Below are 16,187 nucleotides of genomic sequence, written 5' to 3' on the forward strand. Positions count from 1 at the left end.
ACTGCGATGGGAAGATAATGTCTGACATTGAAACGCGCCAAAACGTGGATAGATTACCAATCGTATTATCAGCTTCGGGACAAGAAATACTACTTGGTGCTCCCAAAATTGACTCTGGAACTGGGGAAAATCAAGCCTCAGCAATTATTTCTGTCCTGAGTGAATGGTCTATCGCTGACAGTATTACAGCATTATGTTTTGATACTGCGGCTGTAAATACAGGTTTTTATCAAATTATAATATATCTCGATTGACGAAAAATCGAAGTCGAACAAATTCTATGCTATAAATCTAGATATATCTGAAACTTTTTTTTCTCTACTTTATTTGCTTAAGCGGGTCTTCTGGTTTGACGTCCTGATTTTTGTGCATTTTTTTGGGATTTTTTTGTAAAGACTAATGAAGAGATAGAACTTTGAACTTTTACTATTTATTTATATATATTTCAAGAGTATACAGTTTACAATTAAATATTTAGCTAAAAACATTTAGTAGAATTAAAGTTAAGTGGCTTAAAGATACCCGCTTCGAAAAAAATTGATGCTTACTTGTTCGGTGAACAAGGCCCAGTAGCGATTAACTTGCTCCTGGGGGACTCCCAAATTCAAGAGACGCACCTATCCACCGCAAGTTCCCGCAAAAATCGAACCGCCAATAGAAAATCAGCCTCTCGATCACGTCATGAATCGACCGCTTTATTGGCTGATCGCTCCCACTAGACATGCGCAATAGCCTTCTTCCCTAACTCAACGAGGAAGAAGACGGACTATTATTATTATCTTTCGCTTCTACGCTTTCGCTGCATCAAGTCGCCATTAGTATTTCTTTACTTTCGCTTTTTGTTAATAAACCGCATTTCGCTTATTTTATAATTTAAATTGCTTAAATTAACCGCTAATAATTCGCTTTAATTTGTTATAGGTAAATTGTGTTAACAGTGCATTTATTTCACCGCTTTTTCAGTGCCGGCAAAGTGTTCAACCACGTGTCAACCGGCTTCGCTTTTGCAACCCACGCTGTAATTTACAAATCCGCTTTTATCTTAACAATCCGCTATTAACTATATTAAATATTGAGTGTATTTAATGTAAATAAATTACTAGTGTTATTTTTGATAAATATTTACGCGTTTTAATTGAGATATCCAGACCTAAACCTGATCCCCGCTTTTCCGCTCTTTCTGTAATTATTCATTGGTCCCTCGAGCCGGATCAGGCTGGCTCTATCTCAATTAAATTAATTTATTATTCCGCTTAAAAATTGTGCTGTGCTAAGTGAAGTGTAATACCGCTAGGAAAGGTCGAGTGTCAGGAGCATCGCAGAGCACATCGGGTGCTGCTCCTGATAGTCATTCGTACACCGGTACGCTGAACTTTCCGTTTATTAAGACTGAAAACTCGACTTCGGGCCTTAAATAACCTCGCTATGGAGAATTACACAAGATAGTTGAAAAATGCAATTTGTGCTTCAACTTTCGTGTTCCGCACCGCGCCGCAGATTGCAAGACCGCTCAAGATTGCCGAAAATGTGGTCAACGTCACCACATGTCCATCCATTTTGGATGCACCAACGAAACCAGCTTCACCGCAGTCTACATCTTCCGCACAGGCAACTAATCGTTCCCTTTAGACCGTTTACAACTTGAAATTAACTGTTGATTATTTCAGATCCGCTTTCCGCTCAAGTATTGCTAGCTACCGCCTTAGTCCAGGTACGCCCGCATCATGGTAATCCAATCACCGCCAGAGTGTTGATTGATCAAGGTTCAGAGCTCTCATTTATGAGACAGTCGCTCTTCAAGAAGCTTGGACAACCGCTACAGCGTGACATGGTCATGCTCAAGGGCATTGGCAATGTCTCCGCAGGAAGCTCACTAGGTGTGAGCACAATTGAGCTTCGTTCGCTGTGTACGACCGCATCAATGCATGTCAGCATGCATATTCTACCAACACTGACGGTAGATCTTCCATCGTTCGTGATCGCTGATCCGAAATAGCCGCATCTTGAGAATCTCAAGCTCGCTGACCCGCAGTATCTACAGCCACGCCCTGTAGATATTATTCTAGGTGCATCACCAGCCGCACAGATCATGAACGCAGAGATTCAACGAGGACCTCGCAATGCTCCTATTGCACAATCCACCACGCTTGGTTGGATTGTCTATGGGGCTGTCACCGCTAAACACGCTTCAACATCACACGCAGCACTACATGCGTCAGTAGATACTGAATTACAAGACGCTATCACTAAGTTTTGGGAACAGAAAGAAGTTCCATCAGGAAATTCACCGCTCAACACCGCTGAAGAAGACGAATGTGAAATTCACTTTCGTCAAACGCATTATCGACAGCCTGATGGACGCTACGTAGTGAGATTACCGCTTAAGGCCCTTGAGAGTCAACTTGGCGACTCTATCAACGCAGCTATGGGGTCACTCCGCAGATTAATAACTCGCTTGTCGCGAGAAAGAGAATATTCTGACATGTATCGTGCATTCATGGCAGAATACATTCAACTAGGACACATGGTACGAGTACCAGTCAACGAATTGCCCGCAAACGCTTACTTCTTGCCTCACCATGGGGTATTGAAGCTTGATAGTGCCACTACGAAGCTCCGCACAGTGTTCTATGGTTCCTGTGCAACATCTACAGGAATTTCATTGAATGACATTCTCCACGCAGGACCCAAAACGCAAATTGACATTTTTGATGTGATGTTGAGAATCCGTTGCAGCAGGATTCTATTCGCTACTGACATCACCAAGATGTTCAGACAGATTGAGGTCGACTCGCTTGATTGGCCGCTTCAGTGCATTCTCTGGATAGATGAGAATGACTTAATAGACGCTTACTGTCTCAAGACAGTCACATACGGAACCGCTAGTGCACCTTTTGACGCTGTACGTGTGCTTATCCAACTAGTAAAGGATGAAGGACACCGCTTTCCGCTAGCTGTTGCTCCAATGTTGAAAAGACGCTACGTAGATGACATCTACGGTGGAGCAGACAACGAAGAAGACGCTATCAAGGCTGCAGTACAAACAAAAGCTCTGTGTGCAGCAGGCTGCTTCCCGCTTGCCAAATGGGCTAGCAATAGCCCACGGTTACTCGCTGAAGTCGCTCCAGAAAAGCAGCTGGATACACCGCTTAAGGAAATCAGTGATGCACCAGTAAAAGTCCTGGGCATGTACTGGAATTCACGCACTGACGCTCTACAGTTCAAGTACACGCTACCGCCAGAGACGCCCAAGACAAAAGAGCTATTTTGTCTGAAATCGCTAAGCTGTATGATCCGCTAGGACTTCTCGCACCAATAGTCGTCAAAGCCAAGATCTTTATGCAAGATCTGTGGCTAGATAGAGTGTCATGGGATGAACAATTGTCACCATCACTCATTCACAAATGGACTGGATACCGCGAGGATCTTCGAAACATCGAATCCATCCGCATTCCACGCTGGAATAATATAGCACCTGGAGCAACTATGGAATTGCACGGGTTCTCAGACGCTTCGCAAAACGCTATGGCTGCCGCTGTTTATTTGAGAGTCACTGACGCTGATGGGAACACAAAGGTCTCACTTTTGTGTTCAAAAACGCAAGTAGCACCGCTGAAGACCATGACAATCCCACGCTTGGAATTATCTGCCGCATGGTTGCTAACACAACTGATACTTCATGTTAAAGAAGTTCAGTCGCTTGAAAATGTCAGGATCAATCTCTGGACTGACTCCGCCGTGACTCTCGCATGGATTAAAAGTCCAGCAATCCGCTGGAAGACATTCGTCCGCAATAGAGTGGGAAAAATCCAAGAAACGCTTCGAGATGTCTCCTGGAAATTTATTCCAGGAAAACAAAACCCGCTGACTGCGCTTCAAGAGGTATACCTACGCTAAAACTGAAACAACACGCTCTCTGGTGGCATGGACCAACTTGGCTTCATGAACCAGAATCCTCTTGGCCCACTCTGGAGCCTCCAAAAGACAACGCAACGCATCGAGAAGAACGCCAAGGTCTGACACTAGTAACTTGGAAAGCAGAAAATTGCCTGCTCCAACAATTACTGTCGCATTACACGCAGCTGTTTCCACTGCTACGGAAGCTTAGCATCTGGCATCGTGCCATCGACCGCTTTAAAAGAGTTCCACAATCTTCGCTGGCCTACCCGCTTACTCCATCAGACCTGGAGCGCGCTAAATTGACCTTGATTAAGTTCACTCAAGGACAATACTTCGCTAGAGAGATTCACACGCTACAAGATGGTGATGATCTGCCTAAAAATAACAGCATCACTAAGCTGACTCCGTTCATCGACCATCAGGGGGTCCTGAGAGTCGGTGGCCGCTTGAAAAACGCATTGTTGGACCCAGAAGAGAGGCATCCAGCGATTCTACCGCGACAATCACCGCTTACATCAATTTTGATTGATGATTCGCACCGCAAAACGCTTCACGGAGGTACTCAGCTTACGCTCGCTGACTTACGCAAGAGTGTCTGGATCATTGGAGGCCGTGTTCCAGTCAGATCATTTATTTTACGCTGCGTTATCTGCACGAGACACCGTGGAGAACGCGCTCAACAGTTGATGGGTCAACTACCCGCCGCACGAGTACAGCCAACTCGAGCCTTCTTGCATACAGGACTCGACTACGCTGGACCTATCACACTGAAAACGTTTCAAGGACGTGGAGCAAAAACATACTAAGGCTGGATTGCAGTCTTTGTATGCATGTTCAGTTCAGCTGTACACTTAGAGCTAGTAACTGACTACACCGCTGCCGCTTTCATCGCCGCTTATCGCCGCTTCACTAGTCGCCGAGGTATCTGCCACACGCTATATTCAGACTGTGGAACCAATTTTGTAGGAGCAGATAAAGAGCTGAAACGACTATTCGCTGCAGGATCCCGCACATTACGAGAATTGAAACTGACTCCAGGTCACTTCTTAATCGGACAGTCACTGACCGCTATCCCAGAGCCATCGCTGACAGATTTACAACCTGCTCGGCTCTCGCACTGGGAACAAGTCCAGCAAATGGTTCAACATTTCTGGAAACGCTACTACCAGGACTGCATCCACCGCTACCAGGCCATTTCAAAGTGGCATCATCGACGCAACCAGATCAAGGTGGGTTCAGTAGTACTGATCACCACTGAGGATCTCCCGCCAACCAAGTGGCCATTAGCCAAAGTAATTGCTGTCCATCCAGGTAAAGATGGACAAATCCGCGTAGTAACTGTTAAGACAGTTAACACAGAGCTGGTACGTCCAATTACAAAGCTCTGTGTCCTGCCGCTAACGCATGAAGAAGATGATCTTGTCGACGCAGCCGCCAACCCGGGGGAGAATGTTCGGTGAACAAGGCCCAGTAGCGATTAACTCGCTCCTGGGGGACTCCCAAATTCAAGAGACGCACCTGTCCACCGCTAGTTCCCGCAAAAATCGAACCGCCAATAGAAAATCAGCCTCTCGATCACGTCATGAATCGACCGCTTTATTGGCTGATCGCTCCCACTAGACATGCGCAATAGCCTTCTTCCCCAACTCAACGAGGAAAAAGACAGACTATTATTATTATCTTTCGCTTCTACGCTTTCGCTGCATCAAGTCGCCATTAGTATTTCTTTACTTTCGCTTTTTGTTAATAAACCGCATTTCGCTTATTTTATAATTTAAATTGCTTAAATTAACCGCTAATAATTTGCTTTAATTTGTTATAGGTAAATTGTGTTAACAGTGCATTTATTTCACCGCTTTTTCAGTGCCGGCAAAGTGTTCAACCACGTGTCAACCGGCTTCGCTTTTGCAACCCACGCTGTAATTTACAAATCCGCTTTTATCTTAACAATCCGCTATTAACTATATTAAATATTGAGTGTATTTAATGTAAATAAATTACTAGTGTTATTTTTGATAAATATTTACGCGTTTTAATTGAGATATCCAGACCTAAACCTGATCCCCGCTTTTCCGCTCTTTCTGTAATTATTCATTACTTCTTCCATGATATCAGCTGATTAGCATATCTGAAATAAAAAAACCCGGCGGGGTTTTAATTTGTATACTCAAATACACCGGGTGGACTACGATCAAAAAAAATTTTTAAAAATTGGATTTTTGACAGACTTCGGAACAAAAAAATTCGAATTTCATTTTTTTTGTCAACTTTTTGATACAAAAAAAATAGAAATCAAAAAAATTTTTTTTCGATCGTAGTCCAATCGATGTATTTAAGTATACAGATTAAAACCCCGGCGGGCTTTTGTTTTCCAGATAAGCCAATCAGCTGATATCATGGAGGAAGTGAGCGTCAATTTTTGTCGTGGCGAGTGTCTTCAGACCACTATAACTTTAATTCTAGTGAATGTTTTTAGTTCAAATTTTAACTGTATACGCTTGAAATATCTATAAATAAATGTTTAAAGGTTCAAAGTTCTATCTCCTCATTGGTCTTTACAAAAAAATCCCAAAAAAGTGCACAAAAATCGGAAGTCAAACCAGACTACCCCCTTAACTCAAATAAAAATTTTTTTTGGTTTTCATTGTTTCAGCTAATGTATTGGTTATTTATTTTGTTATTTATCAGTACTTACATTTAAATTTGTAATTCATGGTTTTTTTAAGGAATTCACAGTGGTGCATGTGTTCTCGTTGAACAAGCACTAAGAAGAGAGTTGACTTATTTACCATGCCGTCATCTCATTATTGAGCTAGTTTTAATGTTTTGTCGAAAACTATCCAATGCGGATAATTCCCGCAATTGTTTTAAATTATACGATAAAGTTGGGATTAGGAAATTAAATAAAATACTTGGATTTTTTGGGGAACAATTTAGAAGAATTTATTTGTCCCCAAAGGAGGAAAACCCAGCTAGGCTGGGAAAAAACCTCCTTGATGAAATTATACAAGTAAATTGTGTGTGTGTAAGTGTGAATGTGTAAATTACGTTGCAATAACGCAATAGGGGTGAGCTCAACCGCCTTAGATAGAAAATTATCGATAATTTGAATTAGATAAGTCCCAAGGTGGGAGCTAGTAATATCTAATCACTTTGAACTATCTCAGAGTGAGATCTATTAATGTTCAATTGTCTCAAGGTGAGAGCAAATAATATTCAATTGATAACAGAATGTTAGTCAATTGAGTTTGATGTTTTTAGTGTAGAAATTAGTCAAATGATTTGAAGTTGGAATTTAATTATTTATAAGCTAAATTAAATAAGATCGTAATTAAATATCAATAACTAATTTAATGTAATTAATTGTTAATATCACGCGTCAATTATGGATTGACTAAAGCCGCGTGGCTGATGCAATCCTTTGTTAACGGTGGCGCGTAATGGCCGCGTGGCGTCACTAAATAAATTTACTTGATTTTATTTATGTTAATTCACTGAACTATTGAACTGATTTAAATGAATTGAGAATTTAAAGTATAATTGAAGCTAATATAATTATTTATATTTAATGAATAATTTAAATATTTAAATGAAAGTGAGATGTAAGTAAGAAATATCAGAATCGATTCGCACAGAGTAGTCGTACTAGTACAAATGTCCAAGCACAACTGTTGCAGCCGGCCACGTGAGCCGGCTTCTCTACCGCTAACCAAGGCGCGCATGGGCGACGGCCATAGCGTGATACGATTATTCCCGAGTTGTAACGATTAAGCCCGAAGGCGCAATTCTTCTTATAAGTATGTGACTAGGTCCTTTTCCTAGCGGTTAAACATACTCCCCCCGTTGCGAAGGTTGAGCAAGATATTATGAATAGTGTTTACAATCAGTGATATTACTTGATTACAATATTTTGAATTTACAGATTTTAAGAATTGATTGGTAATGGACATAACAGAGTAATATTCCGTTTATATATGCCTTGAGCTGTTCGAATTGAAGCCACTCGTGTTATGTTATCCTCTCCTGGATGAGTCTCGATCACTACTCCCAGCTGCCACCGCATACAGGGTTGGTTTTTGTCCATCAGTAAGACAATTTGATTGACCTTAATATCCCCTCGATTGGAGTCCCATTTTTGCCTGGTCTGCAACTCATGAAGGTATTCCAAATACCAGCGTTTCCAGAAATCTTGTCGCGCCTTGACAGTGAATTGCCATGAGCTTAGTCTATTATCTGGAACGTCAGAAAAATCATTTTCAGGTAGCATAGTGAGAGGACGACCTATTAAAATGTGTGCAGGAGTTAAAAGCAATAGGATCATTAGGATCACTTGACAATGAACATAGAGGACGAGAATTTAATATAGATTCAATTTGTATAGCCAGAGAATTTAATTCTTCAAATGTTAAAAGTTGTTCTTTCACTACTCGTTTAAAATGGTGTTTAAATGACTTGACTGCCGCCTCCCAGATACCCCCGAAATGAGGAGATAAAGGTGGATTGAATTTCCAGACAATGTTTCTCTTTATGGCATAGTTGTTAACAATGTCCTGATGGGACTTAGAGTTGAATAGTTGGTAAAGTTCTATTAATTGATTATTTGCACCCACAAAATTGGTACCATTATCAGAATATACATGAGATGGAACCCCTCTTCTACCAATAAAACGTCCGAAAGCTCCTAAGAAACCCTCGGTAGTTAAGTCACTTACGATTTCTAAATGTACAGCCTTAGTAGCCATGCAAACAAAAACACATCCATAGACCTTGACTTTAGTTCTGTTTCGAAATTTACGTTCCTTGATAAAGAGAGGTCCAAAATAATCAATTCCTACGTGAGAAAATGGCGGAGATTCCGAGACTCTAGAACTAGGCAAATCGGCCATTTTACTTTGTAAGAGAATTGGTTGATATCGAATGCATTTAACGCAATGTCTAATGATTTTACGTACTTGATTTTTGCCATCTAGCAGCCAAAACTTATGTCTAAGATTTGAAAGTGTACTTTGTATACCCGAATGATACAAACTTTCATGAGTTTCTCTAATAATTAGATCCGTAACATAATGACGTGAAGGTAATAAAATAGGATGTTTTTTCGAAAAGGATATAGGAGCATGTTTCAAACGGCCTCCCACTCTCAATAATCCGTTTGAATCAATAAATGGATTAAGGCATCGTAATCGTAGATTTTTAGTCTCTCCGGTTTCTTTAATTTGTTTGATTTCATCATAATATTGTTCGTTTTGAATCAGAGTTAAGATTTTAATTTCAGTTAATAATTTTTCTTCTACGTTTAAAGGTTTGTGTTTGAATGGATTATCTTTTAACATTCGCAAACAATAGGAAAAAGAATTTATAAGTTTAGAATATGATGAAAACCGTTTAAATAAATTGTCAGTGAAAGCTAGTAAACAAGTAATTTTTCGAACACCAGGAAGTTCAGAAAGAACTGTTGGCTTTTAAGTTAGGCCAATTGAGAGGATCCTGTGATAGCCACGTAGGACCTATCAACCACATTTTGTTATTTAGAAATTCAGAAGGAAGTTGACCTCTAGATAAGCAATCTGCCGGGTTATCCTTGGTTCTGACATGTCGCCATTCGATTTTACTGCAAAGGGTTTGAATTTGTGTAACGCGATTCGCTTCAAAGACCTTGAGAGTGCTGGGAGATCGTTTGAGCCATTGAAGTACAATAGTTGAATCAGACCAAAATGTGACTTTAGATATGTCAAAGTTAAATGAAGGAATTGTGTCCTTATATAATTTAGCAAGTAATAATGCTCCACATAATTCTAATTTTGGAATTGTAACATCTTTAATGGGAGCAACTCGAGATTTGGAACAAACTAATTTCACGATCACGTCTCCATGTTTATTCACTGATCTTATATAAATGCAAAGCACCATAGCCTACTCTACTAGCATCACAAAATCCATGCAGTTGTATGTCAGTCGGATCAGGAATTAAAATATTTCGTTCAACCGAAAAGTCTTTGATTAGGGGTAATTGTTCAGCAAATTTACACCAGCGCAAATGCAACTCTTGTGGGACCGTTTCATCCCAATGGACCTTTAATTTCCAACATTCTTGAATGATGGTTTTTGCCGCTAATACAATAGGACCGAGAATTCCGATAGGATCGAAAATTTTTGCAATGTCAGATAAAATGGTTCGTTTAGTTATTTTTCGTGATGAATCGTTTGATTTGACTGTATAGATAAATTCGTCAGTTAGAGAATTCCATGCTATGCCCAAAGTTTTAGAGATAGGATCATCATTAATAGCACAATCTAAATCTAAGGTTCTTTGATCGAAATTATCCAGTGCGTGTCGGTGATTCGAAGCCCATTGTCTGAGTTCAAATCCACCCTTTCGCACTAGTTGAATGATTTCGTCACGCAATTTTAAAATTTCGGTCAAAGAATTGGATCCGGTTAATAAGTTGTCGACATAAAGATCTCGTTTTAATATTTTTGAAGCTACAGGAAAATTATGAGATTCGTCATCAGCAAGTTGATTTACCGTGCGTATAGCTAGAAATGGAGCTGCAGAAACCCCAAATGTAACTCGTTTAAGTTCAAAGGTACTAATTTTGTCATTATGATAATAAAGGATTCGTTGAAATTTATGATGATCCGGATGTATGCAAATTTGTCGATACATTTGAGCGATATCAGAAGTCATAGCATAGACAAAAGTGCGAAAACGTAAGAGAATGGTGAAAAGATTATCTTGTATAGTAGGCCCTGTTAGTAAGACTTCATTCAAGGAGATACCTTTATCGGTTTTAGCTGAAGCATCAAATACAACGCGTACCTTAGTGGTAGTGCTGGATGTTTTTATTATCGGATGATGGGGCATGTAATACCCTGGTCCACTATCATCCGGTACGTGTACCATGTGGCCAAGATTGATGTATTCATTCATGACTTTATTGTATTCGGATTTTAATGATGAGTCTGAATTTAATCTCTTCTGTAAAGACAGAAATCTATTTAGAGCCTTTTGTTTGGAATTCCCGAACTCGACATCGTCTGCGCGAAAGGGTAGTTTTACTATATATCGACCGTCTGTATCGCGAATAGTAGTGTTTTGATAATAAGTCTCACATGTAGAATCCTCAATAGATCGAGAATCACTAGAACTTATGTCTTCAATAGTCCAGAATTTTGTTAATTGACTCGACAGATCAGTTAGTTGACAAGTTACAGAAAGTATATTTTTGTCGTCAATGACTCCTCCCGCTACAACCCATCCTAGTTGCGTTTTTGTAATATTAAATCACAATCATTTTGTGAGCAGTTAATCTGTCCGACAGATAGAAGAGAAAGTGTGGTACCTGAACCGATAAGGACATCTACGGGTCTTGGTATATGAAATTCCGGATCAGCAAGTATTATCTTTTTAGGTATGTCTATTTTATTACGTGGAAAGATTTCATTTGGACTCAGCTCTGCAATTTCGTTAACAGTTAAAAATGATAATGATCTTTGAAATTTATTATTTAAAGATTTACAACTTATTTGAACGACATGTTTTGAAAAGGTTTGCATTCCATTAACAGCCCCGATCGGAATAGAACAGTTTTGCATTGGCAATTTTAATTTGCTAGACAAATTTTCAGTAATGAAATTAGCTGTTGCACAGGTGTCAAGTAAAGCGCGAGCTTGTATGAATCCACCCGTTGAATCACGCAACTGGATGAGTGCGCTCATCATCAATTGGAAACGCGGTGTTCTGAGAATTGTCGTATAGTTGTGTACTACTAGTCAAGATGTAGATCCCTTATCAGTCGTAACAGTAATAGGTGACTCGGATTTTACGGCATTGTTCTTTGAAGTATTCGGATTAGAGGGTTGTTGAACTGTCTTTTGTTGAATGTGCAATTTGGTATGATGGAATTTCTTACAGGTTTGACATCTACTACTGGAAGGGCAAGTTCCTTTGTGTTCGCGAAGACAATTATTGCAAAGTTTAGCAGATTTTACAAATTTTATGCGTTCTCCTATAGTTAATGCATCAAACTTATAACATTTATAGAGCGGATGAGATAGTTTACAACATGGACAGGCAGTAGAAGTGGTTGTTACTAAAGCTCGGACTGGTGAGTCTGTTTTTTGTTTCTTGAAATTATTACTCGAATATTCATTACGTCGTCTTTTAAAAGAGCCATCGGAGTCGCGCTGTTTATTAGGTTTACGTGTACTGAGTCGGAAAGCAGTTTTTATTATAAATTTGCTAAATGCGTCAAACGTTGGGAGAGTGTTATCGTCTTCGTACGTTTCGTCCCATTTGTCTCTAATTTCTGTTGGTAATTTAAGTTCTAATAATCTTACTATAAATGCGTCAGTTGGGTTTGCTTTTAATGATTTTAAATCATTTAAGTGTTGTCGAGCATCATCTATGAATTTAGTGAGATTTTCATTAGTCGGGGTTGATATTGAATTAAGATTTAAAAAGGCGTCATAATGTTTAAAAACTAAAGCGCGCTCTTTCTGATAAGTTTCTGTTAAAAGGTCCCTGGCCTGTGTATAGTTTTCTGCACTTGCATCCAAAAGCGCGAGCTTGTTTGCAGCAGAACCAGTTAAACATCCGCGAAGGTATAAAAACTTATTAAGATCATCTAAATCTTTACGTTCGTCGATCAGTGTCTTAAATGTATTTTTAAAAGAAAGCCAATTTTCAAAATTGCCATCGAATTTTGGTAAATCCGTGGTAGGGAGCTTAGTAAGTCGTTGAGTCTCGAGTGTTCGATTAAGAGTCGAAGCGTTAATTGCAGTTTGAATAGTGGCATTGAGAACATCTTGATTGGGAATTTTTATTTTAGTTGCAAGATTGTAATAAATTTTGCGAATTCCGTCCGCGAGTTCTATTTCTGGGTCCTCAGGTTTGTTCACTTCTAATTCGTCGATACTGGCATCGTACTGATCGAACATTTTTTCGATTTTAGGAAAACGTAAAGAAGCAGTCTGAATGTCTGTGGTCTTTGCTGTTAATTCATCGTTCAATGCGGTAATTTTAGCAGTTAATAGAACACGTGTTTGTTCTAAAGTCATTTTTGTTTTAGTCATTTTGCGATAAATTTATATGATAATAATAGTAATAATAAATAACAATAATAAATATCAATTGATAATTAATTATCCTATTTCTGTAATAAATAGATCACTTACAGTAATCAATTGATTTGAGAAACAATTTAAATAATTAATTATAATTAAATATTAAATAATTTGAGAATTGATAATTAATTATTCTGTTGCACAACAATTAATCACCGGACAATGATCAATTAATTGTGAATTGTCGACTAATTAATTAAATTAAGTTATACGTAAATAATTAAAATAATAACGTAAATAAATATTTGAATGATAACCAATTGCACTAGTTGACCGATGAATTGATTGCCAAGTGACAATCGATCAGTCAGCCAAAGTCAAACAATTAATTAAATTACAAATAAATAAGTTGGATATATTATCAAATGATTAAATAATATATTAATTAATATTATAAATGATTTAGTGTTAAAGACTTATCTTATTTGTATTGAAGTCCAACGATGCTGGCAGCAGCTGGGTGGTATAGTGACTGGATCTTCGGCACGTCTTGCTCGTCTTCGCAAATCAGGGCTCGTGTACACTTCAAACCTCACAGGAGGCACCAAATGTTTTGTCGAAAACTATCCAATGCGGATAATTCCCGCAATTGTTTTAAATTATACGATAAAGTTGGGATTAGGAAATTAAATAAAATACTTGGATTTTTTGGGGAACAATTTAGAAGAATTTATTTGTCCCCAAAGGAGGAAAACCCAGCTAGGCTGGGAAAAAACCTCCTTGATGAAATTATACAAGTAAATTGTGTGTGTGTAAGTGTGAATGTGTAAATTACGTTGCAATAACGCAATAGGGGTGAGCTCAACCGCCTTAGATAGAAAATTATCGATAATTTGAATTAGATAAGTCCCAAGGTGGGAGCTAGTAATATCTAATCACTTTGAACTATCTCAGAGTGAGATCTATTAATGTTCAATTGTCTCAAGGTGAGAGCAAATAATATTCAATTGATAACAGAATGTTAGTCAATTGAGTTTGATGTTTTTAGTGTAGAAATTAGTCAAATGATTTGAAGTTGGAATTTAATTATTTATAAGCTAAATTAAATAAGATCGTAATTAAATATCAATAACTAATTTAATGTAATTAATTGTTAATATCACGCGTCAATTATGGATTGACTAAAGCCGCGTGGCTGATGCAATCCTTTGTTAACGGTGGCGCGTAATGGCCGCGTGGCGTCACTAAATAAATTTACTTGATTTTATTTATGTTAATTCACTGAACTATTGAACTGATTTAAATGAATTGAGAATTTAAAGTATAATTGAAGCTAATATAATTATTTATATTTAATGAATAATTTAAATATTTAAATGAAAGTGAGATGTAAGTAAGAAATATCAGAATCGATTCGCACAGAGTAGTCGTACTAGTACAAATGTCCAAGCACAACTGTTGCAGCCGGCCACGTGAGCCGGCTTCTCTACCGCTAACCAAGGCGCGCATGGGCGACGGCCATAGCGTGATACGATTATTCCCGAGTTGTAACGATTAAGCCCGAAGGCGCAATTCTTCTTATAAGTATGTGACTAGGTCCTTTTCCTAGCGGTTAAACATTTAAGATCCGCATTTGAAACTTATTGGCCTACATATTCAGGTCCAAATGTTTCGATTTTTACTCGGTTCAAAAACAAATGGAGTGATATTGATCAACAAAAATATACTACTGGGATTTCAGACAGAGAAGTTCAAGAAGCCCTTGCAGATATAAAAGATGAAATCCTAATACTTATTGCTAATTACTTACAAGTAATGTTGATTATGGTTCTTAATTATCTTCAATTGCGTTTCGTATGTGTCATAATATAAATAATCATTATTATTGTTGTTGTAGATTTCGCAACCAAGAGGAGATTATAAGGAGCTTCTGGACTTAGCTCTGATTTGTTTGGGAGCTTTGCCATCTGACAGAGTAGTTTTTAAATATCCTGGAGCTGTTCATCATGCAAGGTGGATAGCAAAAGCGATTTATAATTTAAAAATATTCATGTTTAGAAATCAGTTAAAGCTAACAAAGACCGAAATTGTAGGAGTCCGTCAAATTTGTATTTTTGTGATAAAATTTCACATAAAAGCGTGGTTTTCAGCAACGTCAGCGATAACAGCGCCAAGTAATGATTTAATGCTGATAAAAAATTTGCTTCTCGACAAAAAAATTAATTCAGCTGTTTCAAAAAAGACATCTGAGAAAATGGCTAATCATCTGTGGTACCTTTCTGAAGAATTAGCAGCTTTGGCTTTATTTGATTCGAGAGTTTCACCGGGAATAAAAATTAGAATGGTAACTGCTATAAAGTCCCGAGATAGTAGTATATTAAATAAAAAGCGCTTCATAATCAATAAGAATAAGTTGAATACGTTATTAATAAAAGATCTAAGTCATTTCGTTTCTAAAAGATCATTGGTATTATTTGAACGATTTGGATTGTCTACTGAGTTTCTTGATGTCGACATCACTTTATGGGCTAGTCACAGAAGCTTTCAAGAAAATATTCAATTTTTTAGTACATTAAAAGTAGTGAATGACGTTGCTGAGAGGAATGTCGCATTAATTACTAAATATAATCAGCATTTAACTAACAGTGAAGAACAATTTCAAGGTTTGCTACAAACGGTAAAAAAACATAGAGAAGACTTTCCGAGCTGTTCTAAAAAAAACTTTATGTAAATTGTACTATTGAAGGTATATTGACCATAAATTCGTAATACATCTGTATTTTTTTAGCGCTGTTCAGTGAAATTAGTCAGTAATCAATAATTAATAAAAACTTTTCATCAAAAACCTCTTAGAAATTTATGATTTTAATTTTGTGATATATAATATTGTTTATTTAAGTGATTTAAGTCGATTTTTCGTATTTATAAATAAATATTATTATTTTTTTAAACAGTTCGATGTTTAAGGCCTGATAACTCCGAAATGGTTCTCCGTACGCATATATTCATTCAGACAATTTTTGTAGATCGTTAAATTTCCTACAAGAATTTGTATCGATCATAGCTATAAAATGCTTCGTTGTTGACTAGCAAAATTCAAAAGTAAAAAAAAATTTTTTTCTATGTTATTTAAATGGAAATAAAAAATTAATTACAGCCACCTCTATACATTAATATTAAGGGCTGAGATTTTCACAATGTCTTCGATTAGGGATACTCTG

At 37.8% G+C, this 16,187-nt stretch overlaps 7 protein-coding genes across 7 annotated transcripts; 4 read left to right on the plus strand and 3 right to left on the minus strand.

Annotated features, from left to right (window-relative positions):
• The first annotated feature begins 1,121 nt into the window (after nucleotides 1–1,121).
• On the plus strand, nucleotides 1,122–2,236 carry LOC123258894. The gene is made up of 2 exons (XM_044719162.1): nucleotides 1,122–1,608; nucleotides 1,668–2,236. Exons 1-2 carry the CDS (start codon nucleotides 1,545–1,547, stop codon nucleotides 1,994–1,996), a joined length of 393 nt encoding a protein of 130 aa, XP_044575097.1. The 5' UTR covers nucleotides 1,122–1,544; the 3' UTR covers nucleotides 1,997–2,236.
• LOC123259031 lies at nucleotides 2,090–3,301 on the plus strand. Its single transcript, XM_044719291.1, has one exon. It carries the CDS (start codon nucleotides 2,090–2,092, stop codon nucleotides 3,299–3,301), a length of 1,212 nt encoding a protein of 403 aa, XP_044575226.1.
• Nucleotides 3,302–3,339: 38 nt separating this feature from the next.
• On the plus strand, nucleotides 3,340–4,706 carry LOC123259032. The gene is made up of 2 exons (XM_044719293.1): nucleotides 3,340–3,882; nucleotides 4,083–4,706. Exons 1-2 carry the CDS (start codon nucleotides 3,340–3,342, stop codon nucleotides 4,704–4,706), a joined length of 1,167 nt encoding a protein of 388 aa, XP_044575228.1.
• Nucleotides 4,707–7,718: 3,012 nt separating this feature from the next.
• LOC123258876 lies at nucleotides 7,719–13,125 on the minus strand. Its single transcript, XM_044719140.1, has 2 exons — nucleotides 10,721–13,125; nucleotides 7,719–8,133 (listed from the first exon to the last, which is right to left on the minus strand). Exon 1 carries the CDS (start codon nucleotides 12,973–12,975, stop codon nucleotides 11,674–11,676), a length of 1,302 nt encoding a protein of 433 aa, XP_044575075.1. The 5' UTR covers nucleotides 12,976–13,125; the 3' UTR covers nucleotides 7,719–8,133; nucleotides 10,721–11,673.
• On the minus strand, nucleotides 8,157–9,285 carry LOC123259033. Its single transcript, XM_044719294.1, has one exon. It carries the CDS (start codon nucleotides 9,231–9,233, stop codon nucleotides 8,157–8,159), a length of 1,077 nt encoding a protein of 358 aa, XP_044575229.1. The 5' UTR covers nucleotides 9,234–9,285.
• Nucleotides 9,343–11,619, minus strand: LOC123259034. Its single transcript, XM_044719295.1, has 3 exons — nucleotides 11,244–11,619; nucleotides 9,808–11,160; nucleotides 9,343–9,749 (listed from the first exon to the last, which is right to left on the minus strand). The coding sequence occupies exons 1-3, from the start codon at nucleotides 11,617–11,619 to the stop codon at nucleotides 9,343–9,345; spliced, it is 2,136 nt and encodes a 711-aa protein (XP_044575230.1).
• Nucleotides 13,126–14,951: 1,826 nt separating the features above from the next.
• LOC123258889 lies at nucleotides 14,952–15,811 on the plus strand. Its single transcript, XM_044719155.1, has 2 exons — nucleotides 14,952–14,979; nucleotides 15,060–15,811. The coding sequence occupies exons 1-2, from the start codon at nucleotides 14,973–14,975 to the stop codon at nucleotides 15,695–15,697; spliced, it is 645 nt and encodes a 214-aa protein (XP_044575090.1). The 5' UTR covers nucleotides 14,952–14,972; the 3' UTR covers nucleotides 15,698–15,811.
• Nucleotides 15,812–16,187: the final 376 nt, after the last annotated feature.

The sequence above is a fragment of the Cotesia glomerata genome, linkage group LG2, assembly GCF_020080835.1.
Source record: "Cotesia glomerata isolate CgM1 linkage group LG2, MPM_Cglom_v2.3, whole genome shotgun sequence".
In the NCBI taxonomy this organism is placed as follows: Eukaryota; Metazoa; Arthropoda; class Insecta; order Hymenoptera; family Braconidae; genus Cotesia; species Cotesia glomerata.